General features: G+C 35.5%; 1 protein-coding gene across 2 annotated transcripts; it reads left to right on the top strand.

Annotated features, from left to right (window-relative positions):
- Positions 1-722: 722 nt before the first annotated feature.
- MS3_00009308 (uncharacterized protein) lies at positions 723-13,377 on the top strand. Of its 2 annotated transcripts, XM_051217662.1 has the most exons (8): positions 732-845; positions 892-1,042; positions 1,084-1,222; positions 1,257-1,286; positions 1,329-1,392; positions 1,425-1,545; positions 3,000-3,457; positions 12,073-13,377. In XM_051217662.1, exons 2-8 carry the CDS (start codon positions 934-936, stop codon positions 12,532-12,534), a joined length of 1,383 nt encoding a protein of 460 aa, XP_051073956.1. In that variant the 5' UTR covers positions 732-845; positions 892-933; the 3' UTR covers positions 12,535-13,377. The 2 variants fall into 2 exon arrangements, with proteins under 2 accessions (XP_051073955.1, XP_051073956.1); XM_051217661.1 differs by having other exon boundaries at positions 723-845; positions 877-1,042; positions 1,257-1,392.
- The last annotated feature ends 11,871 nt before the right edge of the window (positions 13,378-25,248 follow it).

The following is a 25,248-nucleotide window of genomic DNA, read 5'->3' on the forward strand; positions in this document are numbered from 1 at the left end:
ATGCTGGTCGGCGGCCTATACTCCAATAGGAGTAACAGGCGTAAGTAAGTAAGTATACTACTAAGCTTTCCGAATGGCTGTGAACAATCTTAAATGACCTCATGGCGTTTTCTCCATAACGTAAGGTCACTCGAGGGATTGAGCTACTACCATGAAATTTAGACCCGCACTACTACATAAGATTTAAGAGCCTTAGGGTTTACTGAAAATGCCAATTCCTTGTGGTATTTTTACATCACACATGAACATATAGGCGGTAAGTGGGTTTTCCTATTTGTACGAGGAAGAAGGGAGTAAATCCCGCCTGAATTTATTATAATTATACTCTTGTAACGAGTTAACGATTTTGTAAGACACTTTCGTACATCCTATACCAAGAACTGAGATAGGATTGTTTGGCGAAAAGTATCGGTTAGGTCGGTCGAAATCCCCTCAGAAGTACTTAACACAGTACTACTATTGAATAAATGGAGATAAAATTGGGGTGGTCACAAAAAATGAAATATACATGCTCACCTCCTGTTTGTCGTCGGTCGATAATTAAAAAGAGATGAAAGGTAGACAAAAACAATATGATATACATGACTGCATGTCATTCAGAATTTTTTGAAATATATAGATCTTTTGAAGACACACATATAATTAAGTTAAGCCAGTGTAAACAAGCCCCACTGATCTGAGGTACTTCAGATATGAAATGACCGCCTTGAGACAAACCCATTAGGGTCGCTGAAACGAAAGAGGGGTAATTTCAATTGCAAGCTAGCTAATGCTCTTGAGAAGAGCTAGTCCTGGTTCTCCTCTGTTTCCATCGTGCAAATCGCGCACCTTTATTCAGAATATTGGTATGCAAACGTAGTTATGACCTGTTCACAGGTCTCTTGGTGACAGAAGACCCGAAAACGCCATCCAAAGAGAACTTAATTAATCAAGATGGGCATCAAGAACATGTGTAAATTAGCTGGAAAGTCAGGGAAAATGATCGAGCATTATAGTAAATTCACTCCGGTTTCGTTGAGTTTGAAAAACCTTTTATCATTTGGTAATTTGAAGTAGACTTATCTTACACTGCGATTTCTCAAGGTGAAACTGCACCGGCCTCTAAGTCCTTCGATTTTCTGAAATATGAACTCCCAGTTCGGCTAGGGAACATTATGCAGGAGATCCATCTCCTGCCCGATATCCTAAGAAGGTCAAAACCTGTCCAACAGATATGTTTATTGTAAGGTCGGCTCTTCTGCTTGTCATTTAAACAGGTATGAGGAGACATTCAATAGCCTTATCAAGTATGAAGAATGTTCGACAAAATCGCCTTCTACTTTATCCAGATTTACAGATGATATTGACCTTATCTTACAGAAGCATTCGAGCGTAGTTGAAGTAATGGCATTGGTAAGCTCATTACATTTGGTCTTATGGTACAGGGTATCAAAGAAATCCAAAGTAATGAATCGTGGTCCGAGTCACAAGAGTTGCAACTACAGTATTTTCTGGATCGGTTTTACGTGAGTAGAATTGGTATCCGAACTTTGCTTAATCAGCATTGTAAGTTTATATCATTCACGTGGTAGATAAATTACAAGTGTGTTTCTGTCACCCATCATTTGGAAGTATTTGGTTTTATGCCTGGAGATGAGTATTGATTGTTGGGTTTCGCCCACTAACGTCAATTATGGCGAGATATTCGCTTGTTAACTGAAAGATGAGTTTACTGCTCATCAGTCCCCCCTCTCAATGGCGCAAGTGCATTCACTCTTTTTCTTCCCTCATACCCTAAGTTTATAAAATCAAGCGCTTACTCTTTACTTCATTAATCTACATTTTTTCCGAGTTGTATTTTGGATGCCTTATTTTTTCCACTACCGTTGGTAGTTACTGCATCTACTACTCTGGGATTTGTTCTAACAATCTCATCTCGCTGTGCTAATGATGTGTGACGACTAACCAGTATACTAATTCTTCAGCTCCTACCTTGCGTTTGACTGATTGATGGTTTGTTTACATTCTGGAAAACTAGTCAGCACAACTAATCCTGGTGTATTAAGTGTTAACCGAGAATTTTACACATGAATATGTACTCTGAAGTTGACAGCTACACGTATCTTTTCTCATTTTTAAGATCCTTATTTCTTGTCATAACCGTTTCTGAAGTACGTTGCTTAAAAATGCACTCCAAAATTATAGATGTATTTTTACTGATATGATCAATTCTAGATTGCCAAAATGTTTATTGTTAGGGGGACTATTTATGGGCCAAGTTGGTCCTCGTGCTCACTTGATAATCCTATATGGAAATCGCAGTTGATAATCTTTTGCTTGTACTGATTGGTTGCTCTCTCTCTCTCTCTCTCTCTCTCTCTCTCTATATATATATATATATATATATATATATATATATATATATATATATATATTTGTCCACTGTAAGGATGATCTCAGTTTACTCACCAATCCGACAAGTGTGTTACCTGTGAATTTGGAGTTCTTATATGATACTCTATAGTGTTCTGACATTAGATTTCTGCACTGAATTCCAGGACAAGAGTTTGCTATCGTTTTGAAACTTGCTAAATGAAAATCTAAATGTGATAAGTGGTTCAAAAAGCAGTTTTTTACTAGCAAACATTCGTGAATTTTTGTTCATATAAAGTTACAATTGGACGTTTAAGCTTGGATTATTCTATACTAATGTAGCCTGAAATACAAGCTTGTTGTATGTCAGCGATTTAACATTGGTTTTTAGTGATCTCAACTCAGTAAAAATTTATTGGCTCTAACATTTGTAAATTAAAACTTCAGTGTTTTCTCGTAGAATAGTTGAGTGAAGCATATTAATTTGTATTAAGTCTTACCTAACTGGTATGTTGAATGTGATGTTTCCAGCGTATATACTAATGAAAATCATTTCGAGATATTTGTTAGTATCATTATTATAAGGATGTTCCTATGGTCTTGTTTTGCACATGTATGTTTTACGTACCGAACTCTGACCATTACAGTCAAGCTATATGGACCCACATTCTGCAACGTACAATCTCACGTTGGGGGTATCGACCCGGATTGTAGCCCAGTCCAAATCGCAGTAAATGCATACAATTATTCCAGACCACTGTGTATTCAGGCGTATGGTCGTGCGCCGGGTTGTGACATTGAAATCCACGATTGTGTAAATAAAGAGCGTGCATCTGGTAGTTTCAACAAAATTGATTTTTGTGTGGATGCAGCTGGTCATGCGTCGACCAAATCTTATCTTTTGGACAACCAAAGGAACTGTGCGGATTTGTCTGTGAAGGGGAAAGACATAACATTTTGTTATATACCTGGTCATTTGTTTTATATATTGTATGAATTGTTGAAAAATTCGATGAGAGCTGTTACTGAGATCCATAATAATGATGCTCACTTGCCAAGAATACACATTCTTATATGCAACGGACCTGAAGATATCGTTATTAAGGTGAGAAGTTCAGCTTAATTTTAGTGTACTATTTTTAACTCATAGTGCCACCACATCATGTTTTTGTGGTTATTTCTAATTAGATTTATTTAATAAAGTATATTCAGAAATTCCAGTTTAGCAGTCTTCAATTTTAAATCGCTTCTGATCACTGAGCTTGATAAGAACAATTTTCTAAGGTTTTTGGCTGATTTAGGATGTTATTCCTAACCATTTAAGTAAGAGTCGCCGGAGAATGTTCATAAAACCAGTCTTACATGTCAACCACAGGCATAAATTTGCATCGGCAACAGTTTCCACAACACAACTCAGCATAATAAGAGGAAATTAACACGTTAAATAGCAAAGATGTTCAGGGGACAATAATACAAACCCTAGTAAAATGACTAAATAGATAAATTTATTCTAAAAAGGGAAGTAAAATTAATAAACAAATTGTTTAAAAGAGTATCGAGAAAATCTAAATGTAGGGGAAGTGAGCATATTTTCGTCACTGCTAATGATTTCGATTTGTCATCTAAGGTTTTTAACCGATATACTTTGTCTCATGGGCTCCAATCAGGTAGTCAACATCCTCACACACTGCTCGAATCAAGAGTTCATAACTGTATAAACTGATACTACATCTTCGTCTGACGTCTCCTAGCTTTCTTTTAACTTGCCCCTATGTCAGCGATGATTGCGCATTGAGTTAGTTTGTAAGAGACTCAAATATCGATATTGCTTGTGAGTAACTAAAAAACAATCAACTGAGTTGCTTGAAAAGTAAACTAGGAAATGTCATATATAGAATGTCTGAACTGTTTAAGAAAATTAAACATTTTTTGGATATATTGCGAATAGGACAATCGTGTTCCATGTACTCATTTCTATCATCCCTAGTTTTTTTCAGCTGGTTTTGTGTCGCTTTTCATGTACTGTTACAATTCATTCTCATTATTCCGAAACTGTTAATGTTATATTTCTAGTATATCGAATGTAATTCGTTTACCAGTGTTATAGTTTCTCTCGTTACGGTCCAGCAACTATTGCTTAGTATTTTTGGACACTGCTTCACTCGACAAGGCCCCAAATCAGAACACGGTTGAACAGAAACGTAATTATATTCCAAATAAAAAGGTTGGATGGAATCAGGCGTCACAATAACAGAAACGTTAGTATATTTATAGTTTTTACATGAGAGTATCCATTAGCGCTGATCGTATAAGAAATAGTCAATCTGCGTGCCCCAATATAATCCCGTACGGAATGTGCTTTAATCCAATCTATATTCTGCTAACAATCAGTCACAGATGATCTTAATGGCAAGTTGCTGTATGCACGTCTCATACGAACGAAGCCCTTGTTTAATAATGTTATGATTATCTTTTAGCAAGAAAAATTTTCAATTCGTTTCTGCATATACAAAGTTCACCACATCTCAGTAACTTTATGTTATAACTTGTGGCATGTGCACCCTGCTAATGTATAACGTAACGATACCGCCAATTAGAGAGCTGTGATTTATCGATCGGACCAGTAACGCATAAACCCGTACGAGCAGTCTAGAGTCCTTATTGGTCCTGCTTCCTACCTAGCCCAGCCAGTCAAGTCCAGAACACCAATCTCAGACTCTGCAATATGAATCATTTATTTCAAGCATACTCGGTTTATATACCAACCAGAGACCACATCGTATCAATAAAATAGGAAACAACATTTATACAAGATTTGGCCAAATGTGGCTGTGAATGTGGGAGGTAGTAATTAATAGACAGGGCATAATTTAAGAATGGTAAATCGTAGAATAATAGTTCATAGGTCAAAATAAGGCTCATAATAAGAGGGACATGAATATGAACAGTTTATTTATTTAACAATTATACGATAAAAGTATACGCACAGTATTGGTCCATAAATGGATCCCAAAGTTACCATTCATTATGCTTATCGGGGCATAACACTTTAATCCCTTATGGTATTGTCAACTTGATAGCCCATTTTTCTGTTTTATTTTTGCTACACGTTTCTGGTTTATCTAATTTGTACACCAATTATATAGTTGTATAAGTTATTATACCTTCTCATACCTAAGCCAGTATAAATGGTCAGGACTCAAATTACTACATATTTGAGCTTTCTACGTAACCTGCTTCACACAGTTAGATATCCTCACCACTCATACATTTGTTGTAAGTCAAAGCTTCGGGCACAAACTTGCAATTGACTGATAAAATGATTTAAGTTTATTAACAGGTACTTTATCGGTCCTTACACTTATGGTGCACTTGTCAAGCGACTCCTAATTCTTGGTTTGTATTACTTGAGAATAATCCGAAGTTTTGTACTTAATCCAACAACAAACAATGATATTCAAAGATTATTTCTTTGTGAGTACCAAGAGCCTTCATTAACTTGAAGAGCCATTAGAAGATACCAAACTATTTGCAGTTTCTGTTTATGTACATAATGATAACAGTTTAGATTATACGAAGGATAATCTTCACAAAGGTGTAGAGCTTGCTTTAAACAACAAACTACACTGTTCCCATCATGGGAACCTTCTTTAACCCTCAAAATAAACATAGCTTTGCTTCAATACATTCTGATTCATGTTATCAAATTCCACAATAATACCGGAGAATAAAGTAAAGAATGGAACTGTCTTCATAAGAGGATCATTGATGAATGCAAAAGAAATGGACATAGGCCAATAAGATAAATGGGTGGAAACGTTTGTATTTGATAGTATAGTTTAGATGGTTCATTTGAATTACTGATAACTGATTTATGCTAGATAATCATCTATCATGTCTTTGACACATTAATCGATAATGTCACATACAGCTGGCATTATCGCGCTAAAGGCGTTATATCACTCTTCAGTGATCAAAGAATGAAGTCCACAGAACTCGAAAATAAGTGTGAAAAGTATATGAGCAAGTTTGAAGTAATGTGACTGCAATCGATTATAGTCACTTTACGCCTCTAATTACCAAGATTTAGCATACTTGAGACTTCATCTGGGATCCCTATGCTTTTTCATTCATCTTGGATCAACAACTAGTGGCCTAAGAGATTGCATCTAACACTACAGTTTTTTTTCACTTTACTCACACCTTGTCTATAACAATATATCAGGGTAAGTCTTAGCTATTCACTTCAGCTCATGTAAATTGTCCACCTTTGTTTATAAGTTGGGATCTTCAATATCTGCGATTCGTCGGTTAGACCAAATGTGAGTAATATTTTTTTACACATGAGTAGAAAAATGTGTGTAGCTTTTTGTTTTGGTATAACAGATCTTTATTGTGCATTTGGTCAAAATGTATGCACTGTTGTCGTAATATGCGGTTAGGTATTTCTCTCTCGACCGTAGCTGCTACCTTGACGCGGTGGTCGGGCTTGCCTATCGTGATGACCCACCCGAGCTATATTGGCTGGAACATATGTTCTTGTAGGTTCTGCCATGCCAGGCAGGTCGATTTGAGAAAGGTAAGACAAAGCAGCAACTTAAGGTCTGAGGGCGAAGTCAAACTACTGACTGTAGAGGGGTGTGACAGCAGTAAGGTGTTTCCCTCGGACAACCAGCATCTGCAGCGATGCTGCCTTCCCACAAGGAGGGGTGGGGTTAGAAAAAATCGACCCTAAAAATGTCACACCTCACCTTACCTCACAGATTTCCGTCTCCGGCGGTAAGGCCCTTTGAAGAACGGCGCTAACACATTAAAAACCTTCCACGAAAAGGCCGTGCGCGACCGGCCCCAAGCAGTTGTCCTTTGGGCTCTGCGGTCACGCTCTCAGGTCGTTAAGACCAACACTAATCCGGTTTCCTTTTCAGGTTCCCCGAGAAATACCCTTCCACGGTGTGGGCAGCCGGGAAGTGATATCAACCCTCATACCCGTAACAGCACACGGGACCAAGTTGGTCACATTCAAATCCTTCCTACACCTAATAACTTTTATCTCCACGACTAACCCTTCTCACGTCCCTTTATCACCTCGCTCCGCTAGGGCAAACGATTCGAGTACGCGGAAGGTTATTCCTGATCTCCTGAAACCGCGCTCTAAACTACACGTAGGAGCTTTCAACGTCCGAACACAGTGCCAAATAGGACAACAGGCTTCCTTAGCTAGGACTTTAGACTCTCGCGTCATCGATGTGTGCTGCGTCTCCGAAACGCGCATACAGGATCCGAGTAGCTTCACTCATTTGACATCACCACCTCGATTTACGCTTCGTGTGTCTGAAAGCCCTGATGCTGCTTGCCATGGCCTCGCTGGCGTAGGTATAGCATTGAGTCCCAGGGAAGAACTAGCTGGATCCCAGTAGACAGTCGTTTGTGCTCTGTCCGACTAAACGGAACAGTAAGGAGTCGGAAAGATAGGGACACTCGTCGTTGCCTCTTCGTCGTCTCTGCCTACTCTCCCATTGATTGCAGCTCAGATGATGTAAAAGATGAGTTTTACAGAAAGCTTTCCGACCTTCTTCGAAAAGCTAGGCGCTCTGATGTAGTAATAGTGGCAGGTGACTTTAATGCTCAAGTAGGTAAACTAAGTGAGAGGGAAAGACATCTGGGTGGATCTTATAGTGTCGTGGCTCAGAGAACAGGTAATGGCGACCGTATGCTGCAGCTATGCTCAGATAACCGCCTCTTTCTTGCAAATACTAACTTTAAGCATAAGAAAAAACATCTTTTGACATGGCGACCCCCTAATTCGTCCCAACGTTGGACCCAAATAGATCACACCGCCATTACTTACATCCATCAGAGCTGTTTCCAGAATGTCGTCGATGGCAAAGTTGAAGAGGAATGGTGAGATTGGGCAACCCTGTCTAACCCAACTGCTTGAATGAAACAATGGAGAAAGGTGGTTGTATACCCTCACTCTACCCGAGGTGTTTGTGTATAGGGCCCTTAAGATGCTAATAAACTTCTCAGACATACCCTTCTTCAATAGACAATCCCAGAGAACAGTCCTGTCCAACGAATCGAAGGCAGCCCTGATGTCAAGAAATACTACGATTGTTGGCCTTTGATAAGTATGGCGGTGTTCTAATATTTGGTGGAGGGTGAAGATATGATCAATACATCCACGACCAGAACGAAAACCAGCCTGCTCCTCGCGAGTCAATCTTTCTCGGGTTTTGAACAACCTACGAAGTATGACAGAAGCCAACAGCTTGGACGCAATTGGAAGTAGACTTATCCCCCGATAGTTGTTACAGGAACGACGTGAACCCTTTTTAAAGATAGGGACAACTATCGACTCATTCCATGATGTTTGAACACTCTAGTTCCAAGACCTTTGTAAACAACACAGTCCTTTAGCCAGAAAGTCACCACCATCTTTAAAAAGAGCCGGAGGTAAGTCATCTGGGCCTGGTGATTTGTAGCGCTACAAGAGTTGGAGTTCCTTGCGGACTTCCGCCTCATTTAGTGGATCAGTCGTCACCGGCCATAGAGGGCAGGCCAGTCTGACCGATGTTGCCGGAGCAGCAGGCCAGTTGAACTGCCCTTCGAAGAATTCTGCCCATCGTCCAAGACGTCGATGGATGTTAGTGATTGGCATCCCATCATCCTCACAGATTGCTACACTCATATCAGACTTCTTGCTGCCAGTGGCTCGGATGAGTTGGAAGAGCTTCCGGTAGTTACCAGATGCAGCCGCTGCTTCCAGCTCATTAGCACGCATCGACCACCAGGCTTCTCGGTCCTTACGCAAGCTTTGAAGTTGCAACCAATGCTCATCTACACTTTTCGGTGGAACGGTAACTAGCCTAGAAGCTAGCTCGGTTCGATATTTGGTTGCCGCAAGCGGCTTCGCGAAACGTCCCGCTTATAAGCACTGGGTTTCTTCAGCCTCCTTACAACTCATCGAAGCTCGACGGTCTACTCCGGGTGACCGTGAGTTTGACCACAGACGAAAGATGTTACGTAATGAAATCGGGCAAACCTTGCGTAAGGACCGAGAAGCCTGGTGGTCGGAGCGTGCTAATGAGCTGGAAGCAGCAGCTGCATCTGGTAACTACCGGAAGCTCTTCCAACTCATCCGAGCCACTGGCAACAAGTGTGAGCGAAACAATCTGTGAGGATGACTGATTGTGCCAGTCTATAAGAAAGGACAAAAGTCCTCTTGTGACAATCACAGAGGAATCAGTTTGACCAATATAGTGTCTAAAATATTAGCCACAATAATACTTCGACGCCTAACTAAGGCTCGTGAAGAGCAGACTAGAGGAAACCAGGCTGGTATTCGACCTGGAAGTGGTTGTATAGACCAGATATTCACACTACGTCAGGTCCTAGAACATAGACACACATTCAGACGCCCCACAATCTTAGTATTTTTCGACCTTAAGGCGGCATTTGACTCTGTTGATCGTGAGGTTCTATGGCAGTGTTTGTCACTGAAAGGAATACCAAAAAAGTACATTAACCTTGTAAAGGCTTTCTACTCGAACTCAACTGGTCGAGCAAGAGCTTATGGTGAACTGTCATCAGAATTGATTACCTCAAGTGGTGTTCGTCAGGGCTGTCCACTCTCCCCATCCTTGTTTAACTTTGTCGTTGACATGCTTTTAGAGATGACACTTTCTTCATCTAAATTTCCAGGGGTTGAACTTCTACCAGGAGATTCACTTTTTTACTTAGAATATGCCGATGACATAGTTCTGTTTGGTGACGACGCTGACAAAATGCAGAGTCTTCTGACCACTCTAAGCAACAATGCAAGCATGTTCGGCATGCGATTCTCCCCCTCGAAATGCAAAATATTGCTTCAGGATTGGGTTACATTGACACCCGAACTAATGATAGGGAGTGAAGTAATTGAGCGTGTCGATCGCTTCACTTATCTTGGAAGTCTGATCAGCCCTTGTGGTCTGGTGTGTGACGAAATCTCAGCACGGATACAGAAGGCTCGACTAGCCTTTGCCAACTTGAGTCATTTATGGCGTAGGCGAGATATACATCTATCAACCAAAGGACGTGTTTACTGTGCAGCAGTTCGTTCCGTCCTACTTTATGGCAATGAAATATGGCCGGTAAGAGTAGAGGATATTCGTAGGTTACTAGTATTCGATCATAGGTGTTTCCGAAACATTGCTCGTATATCCTAGGACCATCAAGTAAGTAACGCAGTTGTTAGGAAACGGGTACTAGGTAAGGATGGCAAATCAATTGATGACGTAGTGGGACTTCATCAGTTGAGATGGCTGGGACACGTGTTATGTATGCCCAACCATCGACTGTCCCGACGTGCGATGTTCAGTGATATAGGAGTAGGTTGGAAGAAAGCTAGGGGTGGCCAGACCAAAACATGGCACAAATCCATGAAGTCACTGATGGGTGGACTGAGCCATGTTGGTAGGTGTAGACTACCTGGTTGGGATCCGCGAGATGATAGCAACCGATGGTTAGAGACCTTGAATGACATGGCTCAAAATCGTTTGCAATGGCGTAGGTGCATCTTCTCTTTGTGTTCTCCCAAATTCTAATCTTCTGAATTCTTCATGTCCCGTTTTTCCTCTATCGAAATTTATTTCACTGGATTATACTCCTTGAATAACATCTTCAAATCCTAACCTTACCGATTACTGCTTATACTCTTACTACCTCTACCACTATGGGATTTGAATCGATAACTGCATCTCTGTGCTAATGTGGTAAGGCAACTCGGACTGATGTACGTACGTACAAAGTTCTACGTTGTTACTGACTGACTGAGGTATTTCTCTGTTTTGAACATGCTTGAGTTCGCTTTAAGGTTGTCATGTGTTATTTCATGAAGATCAAGTGATCAACACACTCGGATGTCTTAAATATTATTTAAGCATAGTGTCACAAACTCTTCTCTCGTCGTTCACTATGTTTTTTTAACCAGTTCCCTACTACTTTTTTCACTTGATATAGTGTGATAATACAATAGTATATACTTGATATTTCGAGTAACATGTGTTTTTTATTCTCTTTAAAACCGAATCTTTCTAACTTGATTGTTTCCACTCATGGGTTTTATAACTGCAAAATCCGTTTACTTGCATATGATTACTACTGAGAAATGAATGGAATTTTGGTGACAGGTTTGCTCTTTTCCGGAACGGTTATTATTATGTCATATATTCTTGCACATAATTAAAGTCTTAACAGTCTCCTAGTCTTCATTTTTGTATACCATTTTGAAGTTTATCGTTCATAATCCGAATACGTTCCGATTATTGATTATTTAACTGAACTATTTTGGCTAGGTTGTTGTATTTCTTTCAGTTATTGACCTAAGTTTCCAAATTTATTTCTTAGGCTTTTAATTGAAATACCTGTTTTTTCTGATAAAATATTGGGATTGATACAGTTGGCTTGTTTGAGGTTGGCCAAAATGCTACACTCTTTTCATTGATGAAGTGTGTTTGTATGATTAGGATGTCCCTATTTATGTTAGCTACTTCTGTGCAACGTTCTATATCATTATATTTGCCTTTCCATATCATAGATGGGAGTATTAGAATTTCAGATAAATATATTAATAATATTCTACCGTTTTGTATTAGAAATTGAGTGAAATAAATCAGGAAATTATTCAATCTTATGTTGCCATATTGACAGTAAATTTGAAGTTGTTTTCCCTTCCTACAGATTACAGATTTCGGTGGAGGAATGGCTTTAAATATGGTCGAAAAAACGTTTCGATACAATTATACAACAGCTGTTCATTCTGCAAATCTACATCCTACTGTACTAAATTTTGAGAATAACTATTCAACAATTCAATCAGCCAGTCAAGTTACAGTAAATGATCGAATGACGTGTGAAGTTGAACCAGAACGTAATGCCTGTTTATCTATTGCTGGAAGAGGACATGGTTTACCATTAAGTAGACTGTATGCTAGATATTTAGGTGGTAATTTAAAATTGCATTCTATTGAAGGTGTAGGTACATCAGTATTGATTTACTTAAAAAGACAGTCACAAGATGCTTATGAATTGATTCCACTATTTAATCATACATCAAAATCTTTTTATGAAAATAGTATACAACAACGTGATTGGGTTTCTAATTCTCAGAGAACTTTACTTGAACCATCTACAACACCTTAATGATGGGTCATCCTTTTCTTTATCATCTTGTTGTTTTTGTTACTTATCTACTTTCTTATTCCTTTTTTGGAAGACAGTCTATCTTGTCATTTTCAAAATAATATGAATAAATTAAATTGTGTCTTTCACATGTTGTATTTTATTGTTATCATGTATATGCCCTTATCTGTGTATGCATTTAATGAAAATTGCAAAACAGAATGGAAAAAATGAAAGGAAACAAAACAATACCAAGGAATTAACCCTCTTTACTGCTTATATTTTCAATGCATTCTTTTTGTTTGTGTATGTTGTGTATCCTTTGTTTACTTTTTGTCTTTTAATGCTCTGACTGATTTTATTTGGATGGTCAAATAAGAATAATAATGTATACATTATTTTTGGTATGGTCCATTCCATACAATAGAATTTTTTGTCTTCACCTATGGAACTCGGTTTAATAAACCATTCCTCATGTTGTAACTGAACCGTGGTTGAAAGGTGTACATTTAGTCACCACCACTACTTTTTGTACATCACCTAAGTGTTTGTTTAATTCGATCATATAATAAACCATCTGTACCGTTAACAATAATGAAACCATAAATAAGCATCATTCTGTTGTACAACTACAAATAATTTCCTATCGTAAGCTACCTTTTCATCACACAAACTGCACTCCTTGGTAAGGATATTTTCCATTAGATTTTGTCGAAAGACTTAACGATTGGTAGACATTGATAATGATTGTTTTAGATCGTATTTCTTTACAACGATTCAAAAATAATATTTTATTGCCCGAGTTTTCCACATTTGTAAAACGAAGGATAAATAACCTGAAAATAAAGAGAACTTTCATTTGTTGACAACAAGTATAGTTAAAGTGACTGGTTTTATAAACTGCAAGCTGACAGTAATTAGTCGTTGTCTACGTCCTTGATCTTACGTATTTTCATTTTGATCTTTTTAGTCAATTAGGTCATAGCTGAGATGCTGTGGGTTTTTTAATGTGACTTCATAAGTATCTCGAGAGATTCTAGTAGTTGTACTTTTAGTTGACGTCTCTCAGTTACCCGACGTGGCTGCGATCCGATTTTAGACAGCTATCTCTGGCAGTAAATCTGTAAAATTCATTATCTTAGGAATTAAAAGTTACCGACAAAAGTAATGTGGGACTCGATGTGATATTGTATATTTATTTAATTAATGAAAGTATGACCGGTTTATTCAAAGTATATACTAAGTAACCACTGATTAAAGGTAAATATAAGAAGGGGTGTTTATTACGAAGTAGAGAGGACGGAAAGCGAATGTCTCGCGCCTTAATCAGGTTGGTGGGTACGGAAGATCCTCTAACGAAGTTGGAAAGTCCTGGTTTAAAATTAGTAGTCTTGAGTGTGATTCGGAACCACTAGTGCGCATAGATTCCAGGATCCTGAAGAAACAAATGGTGTATGAACCTTCTGTTGGTTGCTGACTACTATGGGGCTGCATTTCCTAACATCATTGCTTTGTATATTGGACCTCTAGGTCAAAGGCCCGGATGGAATTTATGGTGAGTCCTAGCAACCGTTAATTGATCTCCAGAAAGTGCATTCGACATATATTGTAGTAGTACTACTGGCCGGAGATTTGAATGAGCATGTTGGGCGTCTAGACACAGAAGAGTTATTTGGATGGCCAATTGGGACTTGTTGATCGTAGGTCAGATAACGGTGACCGTTTACCGAAACTTGGCGTAAACTGCAACCTGTTTCTGGCTAGCACTAACTATCAGCACAGTCATCGTCGATATGCTATCTGGTGTCCTCCCTAAGCATTTCATATCTGGACTCAGATTGATCTCAGTTCAATCAGCTACCTCTGTCATAATTGTGTACATGACTGACGCTTCTTTTGGAGTACTTATCTTGATTTTGATCATGCCCTTGTTTGGGCTAGCCTTATCTTAGGCTTCAATGGCTAATAAATTCATCTCTCCAAACGGATCGATTTCAGCAAGTTAGCTGCAATTTCTGTTGTAACTAGATATCAAACCGAGCGAGGTTCAAGGCCAGCTATCAATCCAACGAAAAGTATAGATAAACATTGGGTGCAATTGCATGATGCAACAAAATGGCAAGTAAAGTCACCAGTGGGTTCGCGAAACATCCCTCTTATAATCACTGGGTTTCTACAGTCTCTTTACAACTCGTTGAAGCACATAGGTCTACTCTACCACAAACGAAGACTGTTACATAATGAAATTGTGCAAAGCTTACGTAAGAACCTAGAAACTCCGTGATCGAAGCGTGCCAATGAGTTGGAAGCAGCAGCTGCATCTGGTAACTGCCGGAATCTCTTCTAACTCATCCAAGTCACTGTCAGCAAAAAGGGCTACCCATAGCAACACCATCACCTTCAAACGTGAACTGAACATTTGCAGTACGTAAGAAAATTAATTATTGCAACAATGATGACCGAATATGAAAAAAAAAGAAAATTAGTAGATATATAGTCACAAAGGGAATCTACAGTCTTAGTGACATTAAAGGAATACAAAGTCTTATCTTTAATATTAATTCAAATGTAACTTCTAAGGAAAACCTACATAGTTTAACAACTTTACTAACCATTTAGCTGGTTCATGTGTCGGTGAACCACGCATAGATAATATTGGTCGTAATGGACTAATAGGTTTATGAATTTTAAGCGATCCATATAAATTCGGGAGAACGGAACCAGAAGGTTTTAGCAAATTAAATTCCTCTTTGTTTATGACATTCATTTTAAGAAACTTTTGTAGATTGGACTTTACTCTGGATTCCAATTTTCTAACATTAATATCGCATGGAACGTCCCGCAGGAACTCATTATGATCACCAAGTATAGATAACATTTTTTCTTTATAATCACATTTATTAATAGTAATGACCCCTGAACCCTTGTCAGGTCTGTGGATCGCATTATCCGAATTGCTTTGGAGGTTTTGTATAGCGGCGAAATGTTTAGAAGTCGAAATATTCCTGTATCTAATTTGGGAACCGTGAAAGTGGTGGGCACTATCAACCAATTTCGCTTATGTAGAGTGGTTTGAACAAGAGGGGTTCAACTGATCATAGAGATTTTCGAACTGAGCACTTATCGATAGATTAGAAATCTTGGCATATGCAACGGAGAAATTAAATCCGAGAGATAGGGCTTCTTTCTCAAATACGGAAAGTTTGACAGATGATAAATGTGTTACATAAATATCAGGGTTAAATTAAAATGAATTTTCATCCTTATCACCAATAATAGATTTATTCAGCTTTTGTTTAGTAGTGTAATTTGTTTTAGCAACCACTGTGCTACAAAAGCTCATACATTTAATATGACATATTAGAGAAATATTCGATAATACACATGATGTATGAGTGGGAAGTTCAATTAATTTACTTATACCATTACATTTTTTCCTTGTGAAATCTCGTAAGCCGCAAAAGATTAGAAACATTTAGTTGCAATTTATTAGATCATAACGATTTATAAAATTGTCTGGGAAATGTGTGTGTAGTGATGCAAGTCTTGTAAAACTCAAATTTTACATTTTCAGATGCAACTTTGCACTTCAGATTAGCAAGTTCATCTAACTGTTTAATGCAAGACGAAGAGAGTCTTTTCAATAATTTAAAGCAATTAATCCCTTTTATAAATTTCGATAGAACAATGAGAAGACGGAATTGATCTGAAAAATCTCATGTATTTACGTTGTATATTTCGAACAATCTGGTCACACATATACTTGTCTGCACATTTTCTATGAAAATTAATAATGGTCAATTCAATGAAAGTTTACTTTTTTACTTGAACTTTCATCGAATTGACCATTATTAATTTTCATAGAAAATGCTCAGACAAGTATATGTGTGACCAGATTGTTCGAAATGTACAACGTAAATATTTTATTTTCTGTGGTACAAGCTGTATTGATTGAAATTCCAACTACAATACTATAATTATGCATTATTTCGGTTAATTATTATCTACTTTGAATAAACAATAATTAGAAATGATTGATAATCAACTCACACTTTCCATAGGATTTATTTTAAAACAATGTTTGGTTTTCTCCATTTAACTTTTGATAAAATGGAATTATTCAAGGTTGATATACTATAGTGTTTCTACGGCTGGATACAACACAACATGAAGAGAAATAAATATGTTTCAAGATATATTAAAATGTATATTGAGTGTAAAATAATACGTTGATAAGTAAGCGAGAACAATTTCTATTGATTTAGAAGTGAGGTTTATTATTTTTTTGTTGTTTTCTAAGCTAAACAATTTAAACAGGGATAGTTATTTCTGCATTTGAGAACGTGAATCGACCAATGGAAGAGACTAAAGAACAACAACAATATACTTTATTCTCAGTGGTAAAAATGTAAGTCTGAAGGTCTGATAATTTCCACATAGACATATTATTTATATTCTGACCAAATGAATGTTTTTTCTCAGAACTATGTGTTTCTCGATCCTCTTTAATTTTCAAAGTTTTCCACCAGAATGTACTTGATATAGGTATTAAGACTTTATCATAATTCTAATTATCAATGTACGGTATAATTTATGATTATATCTGTCATATTACATTTATATAAATTGAGACATCGCATAGTGTGAAACATTGTCATAGTCCATCATACACCAAAAAGAAAAAAACAATGATCAAATAACAATACAAACTTAGTCCTTATTCCATCATCTAAAGTTATTATTCGTCAGTGGGCATCATGGTCCCACTTGATTAAGTTCACAGACAATGACTTACCACTGGAACATCAAAAAATGCCTCAAAAAACTATTAAGAAATGATTTGAGATTCCGTCATAAATTTCTCAAAAGAAAAAAACGAACCTTAGCTACTTTGATCAGTAAACCTATTTATTATCAACAGATTTGATATAACATACCAACACATATCAGGTAACCATTTATATGTGAATATTTTCAGAGAATTCTAAACGTATGTTATGGATTAGGAATCATATTAATTTTGGTAAATCTCCCTTACCATTTTCTACACTTCCACTTCACATTTAAAACTATGAAAAACTTTTAAATTACATTTGCAATTCATTAAAACATGTAATCAACCTAAAATTTTAAAACTCAGATTTCATATCTCATTAAATATTCCAACTACAATCCATAGTTACCAGTCTTAAAAAAACTAAAACATTCTGCTAGGTTTGAAGCTATCACGAGTTCACTTAGTATGCGAACGGAACAAAGACTTATGACCGTAGACCAATTAGCTAGCTATTTGATGCGTCCCAGCCCCGCTACCTGGAGGAAGAAGTCCAAGCATGGAACGGGGAAGTATGTTCCGTAAGCCAGAAGCATGAGTGAATAATAACAGACACAAATCAAACTTAATTTACATACCTGCAAATATTTGCATCTTATATTTTTGGTATAAGACAAAAATATCAATAAGCCAATGTGTTTCACCGTACAGAATGGAAATATAAAAAAGTACTTAGGTTGATTGCTACAAACTTTGTATCAAGTTACGTCGATTCATTCATGATTTATGACCAATGTCACATTTGTCTTGTCATTAGTCCATTAAAGGATTCTGTCGACTAAGTTTTAATGTGATCATTATTCTGAGTGAATCGATAACACATGTACAATATTTTTATACTAAATGATCATCAGGAGACACTGAAGACATGTTCCTACTGATGAGCTCTAACGAACACATTGCCCAGATTATTATCCGATATTTAAGCATACACTTGACAACAAACATCAAAAAAACCCTCATAAATAACGTTCAAATGAACTAAAGTCAACTGTTAACTGTTCAAAACCTTCAACTACATCTCAAAATGGACTACATAGAAGCATTGAAAATTTGATAAATTGGTCGTTTGGAGTAACAAAATTCCACTCAACAACATCATTACGTGACGCCGGCAACCAACAATTCACATTTCATAATTCATCCAATCGACATAATACCGATGTTATGTTTCTGCTATTAAATTCACTTCCTGTATGATTGCATTCTGTACGACCAAAATCCACGACAAACAACAGAATCTAATCTTGTTATTGTAAATGTATTTCGGAAGAGATAAATACATTAGTTGTGTTCATATCATTTTGGTTTAATGAAGATTTTGGATAATGCAATGAGAATATGAATATTTTCAAAATTATCTGTAGAACTGTGTATACTAATGAAGATGAACAAATTGGCTGTGAGTGCTATTTTAAGACCGTTTCTAGCTGATACCATTTTGTCATGCGTCGAATATAAGGCATGTAGAATGGGATAGAACAACTGAACATTCTATGTTTTCAATTCAAACTTGTCGCGTAATCAGGTACAATATAATGGTCGAGTAGTATGAATATCACAAATATTTCAAGGATGAACCATAACAGTGCAAGTTGTGTAACTTTATAAGCTGGGACAACAGTTTTTCTAGTAATCATCATATCATTCAATTCATACGTGCATTCGACTGACTATTATAACATATCAACCACATTCTACAAGTATTTGCAAATTAATCTATCACTATAGTTCAATTGTTAATAAATCATATAGAGATACGTTTGTGTGAAGAATGGGATTTATTCTAGTATTCGAATAGTCTATGACATTGAACAATTCGTATTCATTGGTAAATATTGGTCAATTGCTTGAAATAATTAGGTTGTGAATATCATATCAAAATTAAATTTGATAATGAGTGAAAAGATACATTGTCTACAGTTCACTGCTGTGAAACATATGAATTATTAGGCAGGTAAACTACATGCATTTATTTCACTGTCGGAAATAAATGTATGAGATAACATAACTGGGTGGATAATAACAACGAAGTTTTGTAGAATTCGAAAAAGTGGTCTTCATTGAAGCTTTAGAAACCTACATTTCTGATTAGTCGTAGAGGCAAAGGGATTTGTAAGGAAAGGTGGCTAAATGCATAGCTAAGAGCCTACAAAAACATACAAATTTCAATGGTCAAACAAGAACAGATGACAGATTGACATCTTTATTGAGAAAAAATCTGGTTGAGACAGACCATAGGATTGATTTTATAACTGAGTGGATAATAACAACGATGTTTTGCAGAATTCGAAAAACTAGTGTCTTCATCTAACCTTTAAAGAAGCAAAGTGGCAGATGGTAGATCGACCAAATTTAAAACCTTTAATAATTTAATTTTCCCTTTTGATGTCTGTATTCATTAATACACACCGTTTTTTCTAGTCACCATTTTGATGGTTCCACTTTTCAAGCACACTCAAATGAATAGGCATGTATTCACTTACAACAGAGCTTAGTAAATTATTGACTAATGAACCACATATATTACAGACATGAATGAAAATTGATTAGAATATATTTTCTTCAAAAAATAACACAAACCTCTATATATCTAAGTCATTTTTTTCTGTTTGTCTATTTACATAATGAAATATCTTCTTGAATATTTTTCACATGTTTTGTTCTTATAAACAAGAATTTCCAGTCGAAATTATGATAAGAATAATGATGATAATTGCGACAATAAATTGTTTAAAAGAGTGGATTATCTATAAAAAACATCACTTTATTATAAATCATTTGATTTAATATCTATGTACTACTAGTTTGGATGAAAGAACAAATGTAGTTTACATGAAGCTAACGTCTATACACATGGTATACTTTTTATGTATTTGTAAATAATAATAATAATAATAATAATAATAATAATAATAATAAATCCCAAGGTCAATAAATTCATTTCACAAGAATTTGTTAATAGACACAAGTTCTGTAAATGATGAATTGAAACGTGATTTTTTAAAATTCATTTACTTTTGAAATCACGTCTATTTGTCACTTGATATTATGTTTACTGCCATATGTTTTAAACATATCTAATAGACAATTGAACAGTTAGACAAAAACATTTCATCAATTAAAGTTGTTTTGAATATTATAACAACAACAACAACAAAAATATGTACATAAATTCGTTAGGTAAATGTATATTATGGATTTCATTTAAAGCCTTATACACAATAATATTGGTACAACAAGTAATATGAAAGAAGTAGATAGAGACAATGTTCAACTAATTAGTAAATGAAAACAAGTAGTTCGTCAGGAATTAATTTTAATCATTAGTCAATAACGCTAAGACAGCTTTTATTACATGATAGTGCTCTTTATAAATGACTTCATTCATTGATGATTATTTATAAGATTGTTGATTCATTGTTTTAACTATTAAAAGTTAACTTAATGTAACATAGTAGAATCTTTTTGTACTCTATCAATGTCTAATTAACTTCTACAGTAATGTACGGATCACATGACCAAAGTTTGACTTGATAATTTCAAATAAATTGAGCATTGCGTAGATTGTTATAAATAAATAATATATTTGTAATATCCCAATGAGTAGAAAATTAGATTTTCTGACGTTTCGTGACTTAGTGTGAGTCACTTCTTCAGAGAATAAACAACCAAATCAAAATTAATCCAAGTTTAAATAGTACAACGGGACAATAAGAATAATATTTGATCAATCAAAAACAGGTCTGAACAAGTTAATGTCATGTCATTTCTGTCAAGGTGATTCATAAGTGATATGTATGTAAACTCATTAATATATTTGTAATATCCTAATAAGTAGAAAAATTGTATTTCTGACGCTTTATGACGTGTTGTTCCTTTATACTATTTAAACATGGATTAACTTTGATTTGGTTATTTATTCTCTGAAGAAGTGGTTTACACTAAGTCACGAAACATCAGAAAATTTAATTTTTCTACTCATAAGGATGTTACAAGTATATTGATTTATTTCTTTCTACTATAATGGTAAACTACCTTAGATTTTACATGGAATATTTAGTTAGGTAATTCTAAATCGGATATCTATGGATGAATATAGAAAATAATTAGGAAGTTCACTAAATTTATTAGATCAGTCTGAATATATTTCAGTATGTTCCTCATTATAAACATGAAATAAAACTACATAAATAGAGAATTCAATATTCTTGATATCAAAGAACAATAAAAAATACAGACGTTTGTATTATTCGAATTATGAATGATTGCACCCTAGGAACCACTGGCACAGATTTTGTAAACACAAGCAAATACAATGATGCCATTCCTTAAAAATCCAATTATTGACAATATCATACTTCATAATTTATTGTGTTTTCAATCAAATATTGTTTACCACAAATAGATAAAGACTGATTGATATGATCGTTGCCAGTTGGCTGTTGACTATATTTCGTTCTGTTTTTTTGAACAACCAACAGTCTTCTTAAAAAAATATCAGTGACATTATTAAATGTGTAGGAAATATTATTTCTTGCAATTTTAAGATAAATAAAGCTGTTTATAGTATACTAATACACAAATTTTACGTTCGAATTCCGTCAGTTAGGTGTTCTAAAATTGGATCATGGAATGAACTCAGTTTATTGTTGTTTCATGCTAAGAAAACATTTTTAACCATGAGGGATATCATCTTTGACTGTCCACTCATGCACCGGATATTTCATTTTAGATAAGGTTGGAGGTTTGATAATTTTCAACAAGTATTTTGTAAGATAATCAGCCCCTTTGATAAATTTATATAATGCAATGGAACATGGGCATAGATTATCAGAACTATATGATATATTGGACTAATGAATTTCAAACAATCTGATCACATATATACTTGTCAGGAATATTTGATTATGAAAAGTAAATGATCAGTTAGACAAATTGTGAGGTAAGAAGAAGCAAAGGTAATAGAGAAAATAATGTGCAACATACCACACCATAAAATGAATCATATTATCAGGGTAGGTTCAGGTTGAAAATGAACTATTTATGAATACATGAGAGGAGTTTAAGTTTCCGGATATCCAAGGCCTAAACAAACCTTAGCAAGCGCTTCGCAACACTTATCCAACAATACAAATGGTGATTTAAAATCAATCCTATGATCTGTCTCAACCAGATTTTTTCTCAATAAAGATGTCAATCTGTCATCTGTTCTTGTTTGACCATTGAAATTTGTATGTTTTTGTAGGCTCTTAGCTATGCATTTAGCCACCTTTCCTTACAAATCCCTTTGCCTCTACGACTAATCAGAAATGTAGGTTTCTAAAGCTTCAATGAAGACCACTTTTTCGAATTCTACAAAACTTCGTTGTTATTATCCACCCAGTTATGTTATCTCATACATTTATTTCCGACAGTGAAATAAATGCATGTAGTTTACCTGCCTAATAATTCATATGTTTCACAGCAGTGAACTGTAGACAATGTATCTTTTCACTCATTATCAAATTTAATTTTGATATGATATTCACAACCTAATTATTTCAAGCAATTGACCAATATTTACCAATGAATACGAATTGTTCAATGTCATAGACTATTCGAATACTAGAATAAATCCCATTCTTCACACAAACGTATCTCTATATGATTTATTAACAATTGAACTATAGTGATAGATTAATTTGCAAATACTTGTAGAATGTGGTTGATATGTTATAATAGTCAGTCGAATGCACGTATGAATTGAATGATATGATGATTACTAGAAAAACTGTTGTCCCAGCTTATAAAGTTACACAACTTGCACTGTTATGGTTCATCCTTGAAATATTTGTGATATTCATACTACTCGACCATTATATTGTACCTGATTACGCGACAAGTTTGAATTGAAAACATAGAATGTTCAGTTGTTCTATCCCATTCTACATGCCTTATATTCGACGCATGACAAAATGGTATCAGCTAGAAACGGTCTTAAAATAGCACTCACAGCCAATTTGTTCATCTTCATTAGTATACACAGTTCTACAGATAATTTTGAAAATATTCATATTCTCATTGCATTATCCAAAATCTTCATTAAACCAAAATGATATGAACACAACTAATGTATTTATCTCTTCCGAAATACATTTACAATAACAAGATTAGATTCTGTTGTTTGTCGTGGATTTTGGTCGTACAGAATGCAATCATACAGGAAGTGAATTTAATAGCAGAAACATAACATCGGTATTATGTCGATTGGATGAATTATGAAATGTGAATTGTTGGTTGCCGGCGTCACGTAATGATGTTGTTGAGTGGAATTTTGTTACTCCAAACGACCAATTTATCATTGCTTTTATACTATCCATTCTGAAGTCTTTTTGAAGATATTTTACTCTGTATACTTTCGACATCAGTACTGGTGACTTAACCTATCTAGCTTAATCAAGTGTGAATTGTGATTTGAAAGATAAATATAGAAGTTTAATTTATGACGCTTTTATTTCAGCGGATATTTTAACAATATGCCTACAAACCCATATGATTTTCTAGTTTATTAAGGATGATGAATCTTCACACATTCACAAACTTATTTCTTTCCACATTTCATCACATTCGTGATGACTGTAAAAATAAAAAAGTTCCAGTATTTTTATAGTGCAATATATTTTGTTTTTATTTACTCATAATTTTAGTGTAGTGGACGCTATTCACAAGAATGTTTGTACGTAGTGTGTAGCGGAATATGGTGACGAAGTCAAAAATGTTACCAGACAGTGTGAAGAGTTTCAGCGCATCAGAAGTGCGACGTTGGTGGAACACTTGGAGATCAGTCGAGGAAACGGTTCAGATTGCTGAACACACCGGAAGATGAAAATGGAAGATTGAGGGCTATGTTTATGTATTAAGTAAATATTTAACTTGGATTTTTTTTCGTATGTCTGGCTTAATATTTTTTTACAAATACAAATGTAATTAATCACTAAAACCTATAATTCTCTACAGTATTTCTTTTTCTCGTGAATTCAATTTAAATAGTGATGGTTTTCTGAAACATTATCAAGTTTACTGATGATAATATCCGACCATGTCTTCGCCAGTTGATTCGTTAAAAAACAGTAAGTAATTATTGTTTTAAGTATCACTAAAACTGATTGTCTCTTGTTCACACAGATGTGTTCTACTGGATCAAACTAACTAGTCGAACACTAAATGGATACTTGAATTGATATATATAATCGAAAAATTCCATTGTGTTGGCTGTAATTTATTAGGGATTAGTAAGGACTAATCTTATCTCATATAATGTGATTTTTTCAAAATTTCGTACTGATTTAAAGAAATTAGTATATTAATTATTGAATAAAAAAATGCATCGAATTACACGTTGTACTTACACTATTTAAGTTCCAAATGAAAATCTGCAGTTCATTACACGTACTGACTGCAACTAAACATTCTCTGGAAACCAGGAAGCACAAAATGGCTATTTGTCCTTTGTATGGAACTCTTCAGCAGTGTGCACCCAAAACCAAGTTTAGTACCTAAACTTAGATCGCGTAGGGGCAAGCGCTTGACTACTCCGTTTACATTTCTTACCTCGGTTAATTTTCGATATTGCCTAAACATGACCCATTGATTTTGGTAGGAGACTCCATTACTCTACTGGCCCTGGCTTCTTACTAGAATCCTGAAAACTATCTCTAGGTGTTATACGCTGATAGGCAACTGATTAAACTATGTTTAGAATTGAAACCATGGGATACTTACTAAGTAGTACGAGGATTTAGCGCTTGCGTCGAAGCGTGAATGTTCCGGGTTGAATCGCCTGTAGAGTCGTGGATGCGCACTGCTGGGACATATTAGATTGTAATGAAACATTTATCCAGTGCTTCCCAGTTTTCAGT

This window comes from Schistosoma haematobium, chromosome 1, assembly GCF_000699445.3.
Source record: "Schistosoma haematobium chromosome 1, whole genome shotgun sequence".
Classification (NCBI taxonomy): domain Eukaryota; kingdom Metazoa; phylum Platyhelminthes; class Trematoda; order Strigeidida; family Schistosomatidae; genus Schistosoma; species Schistosoma haematobium.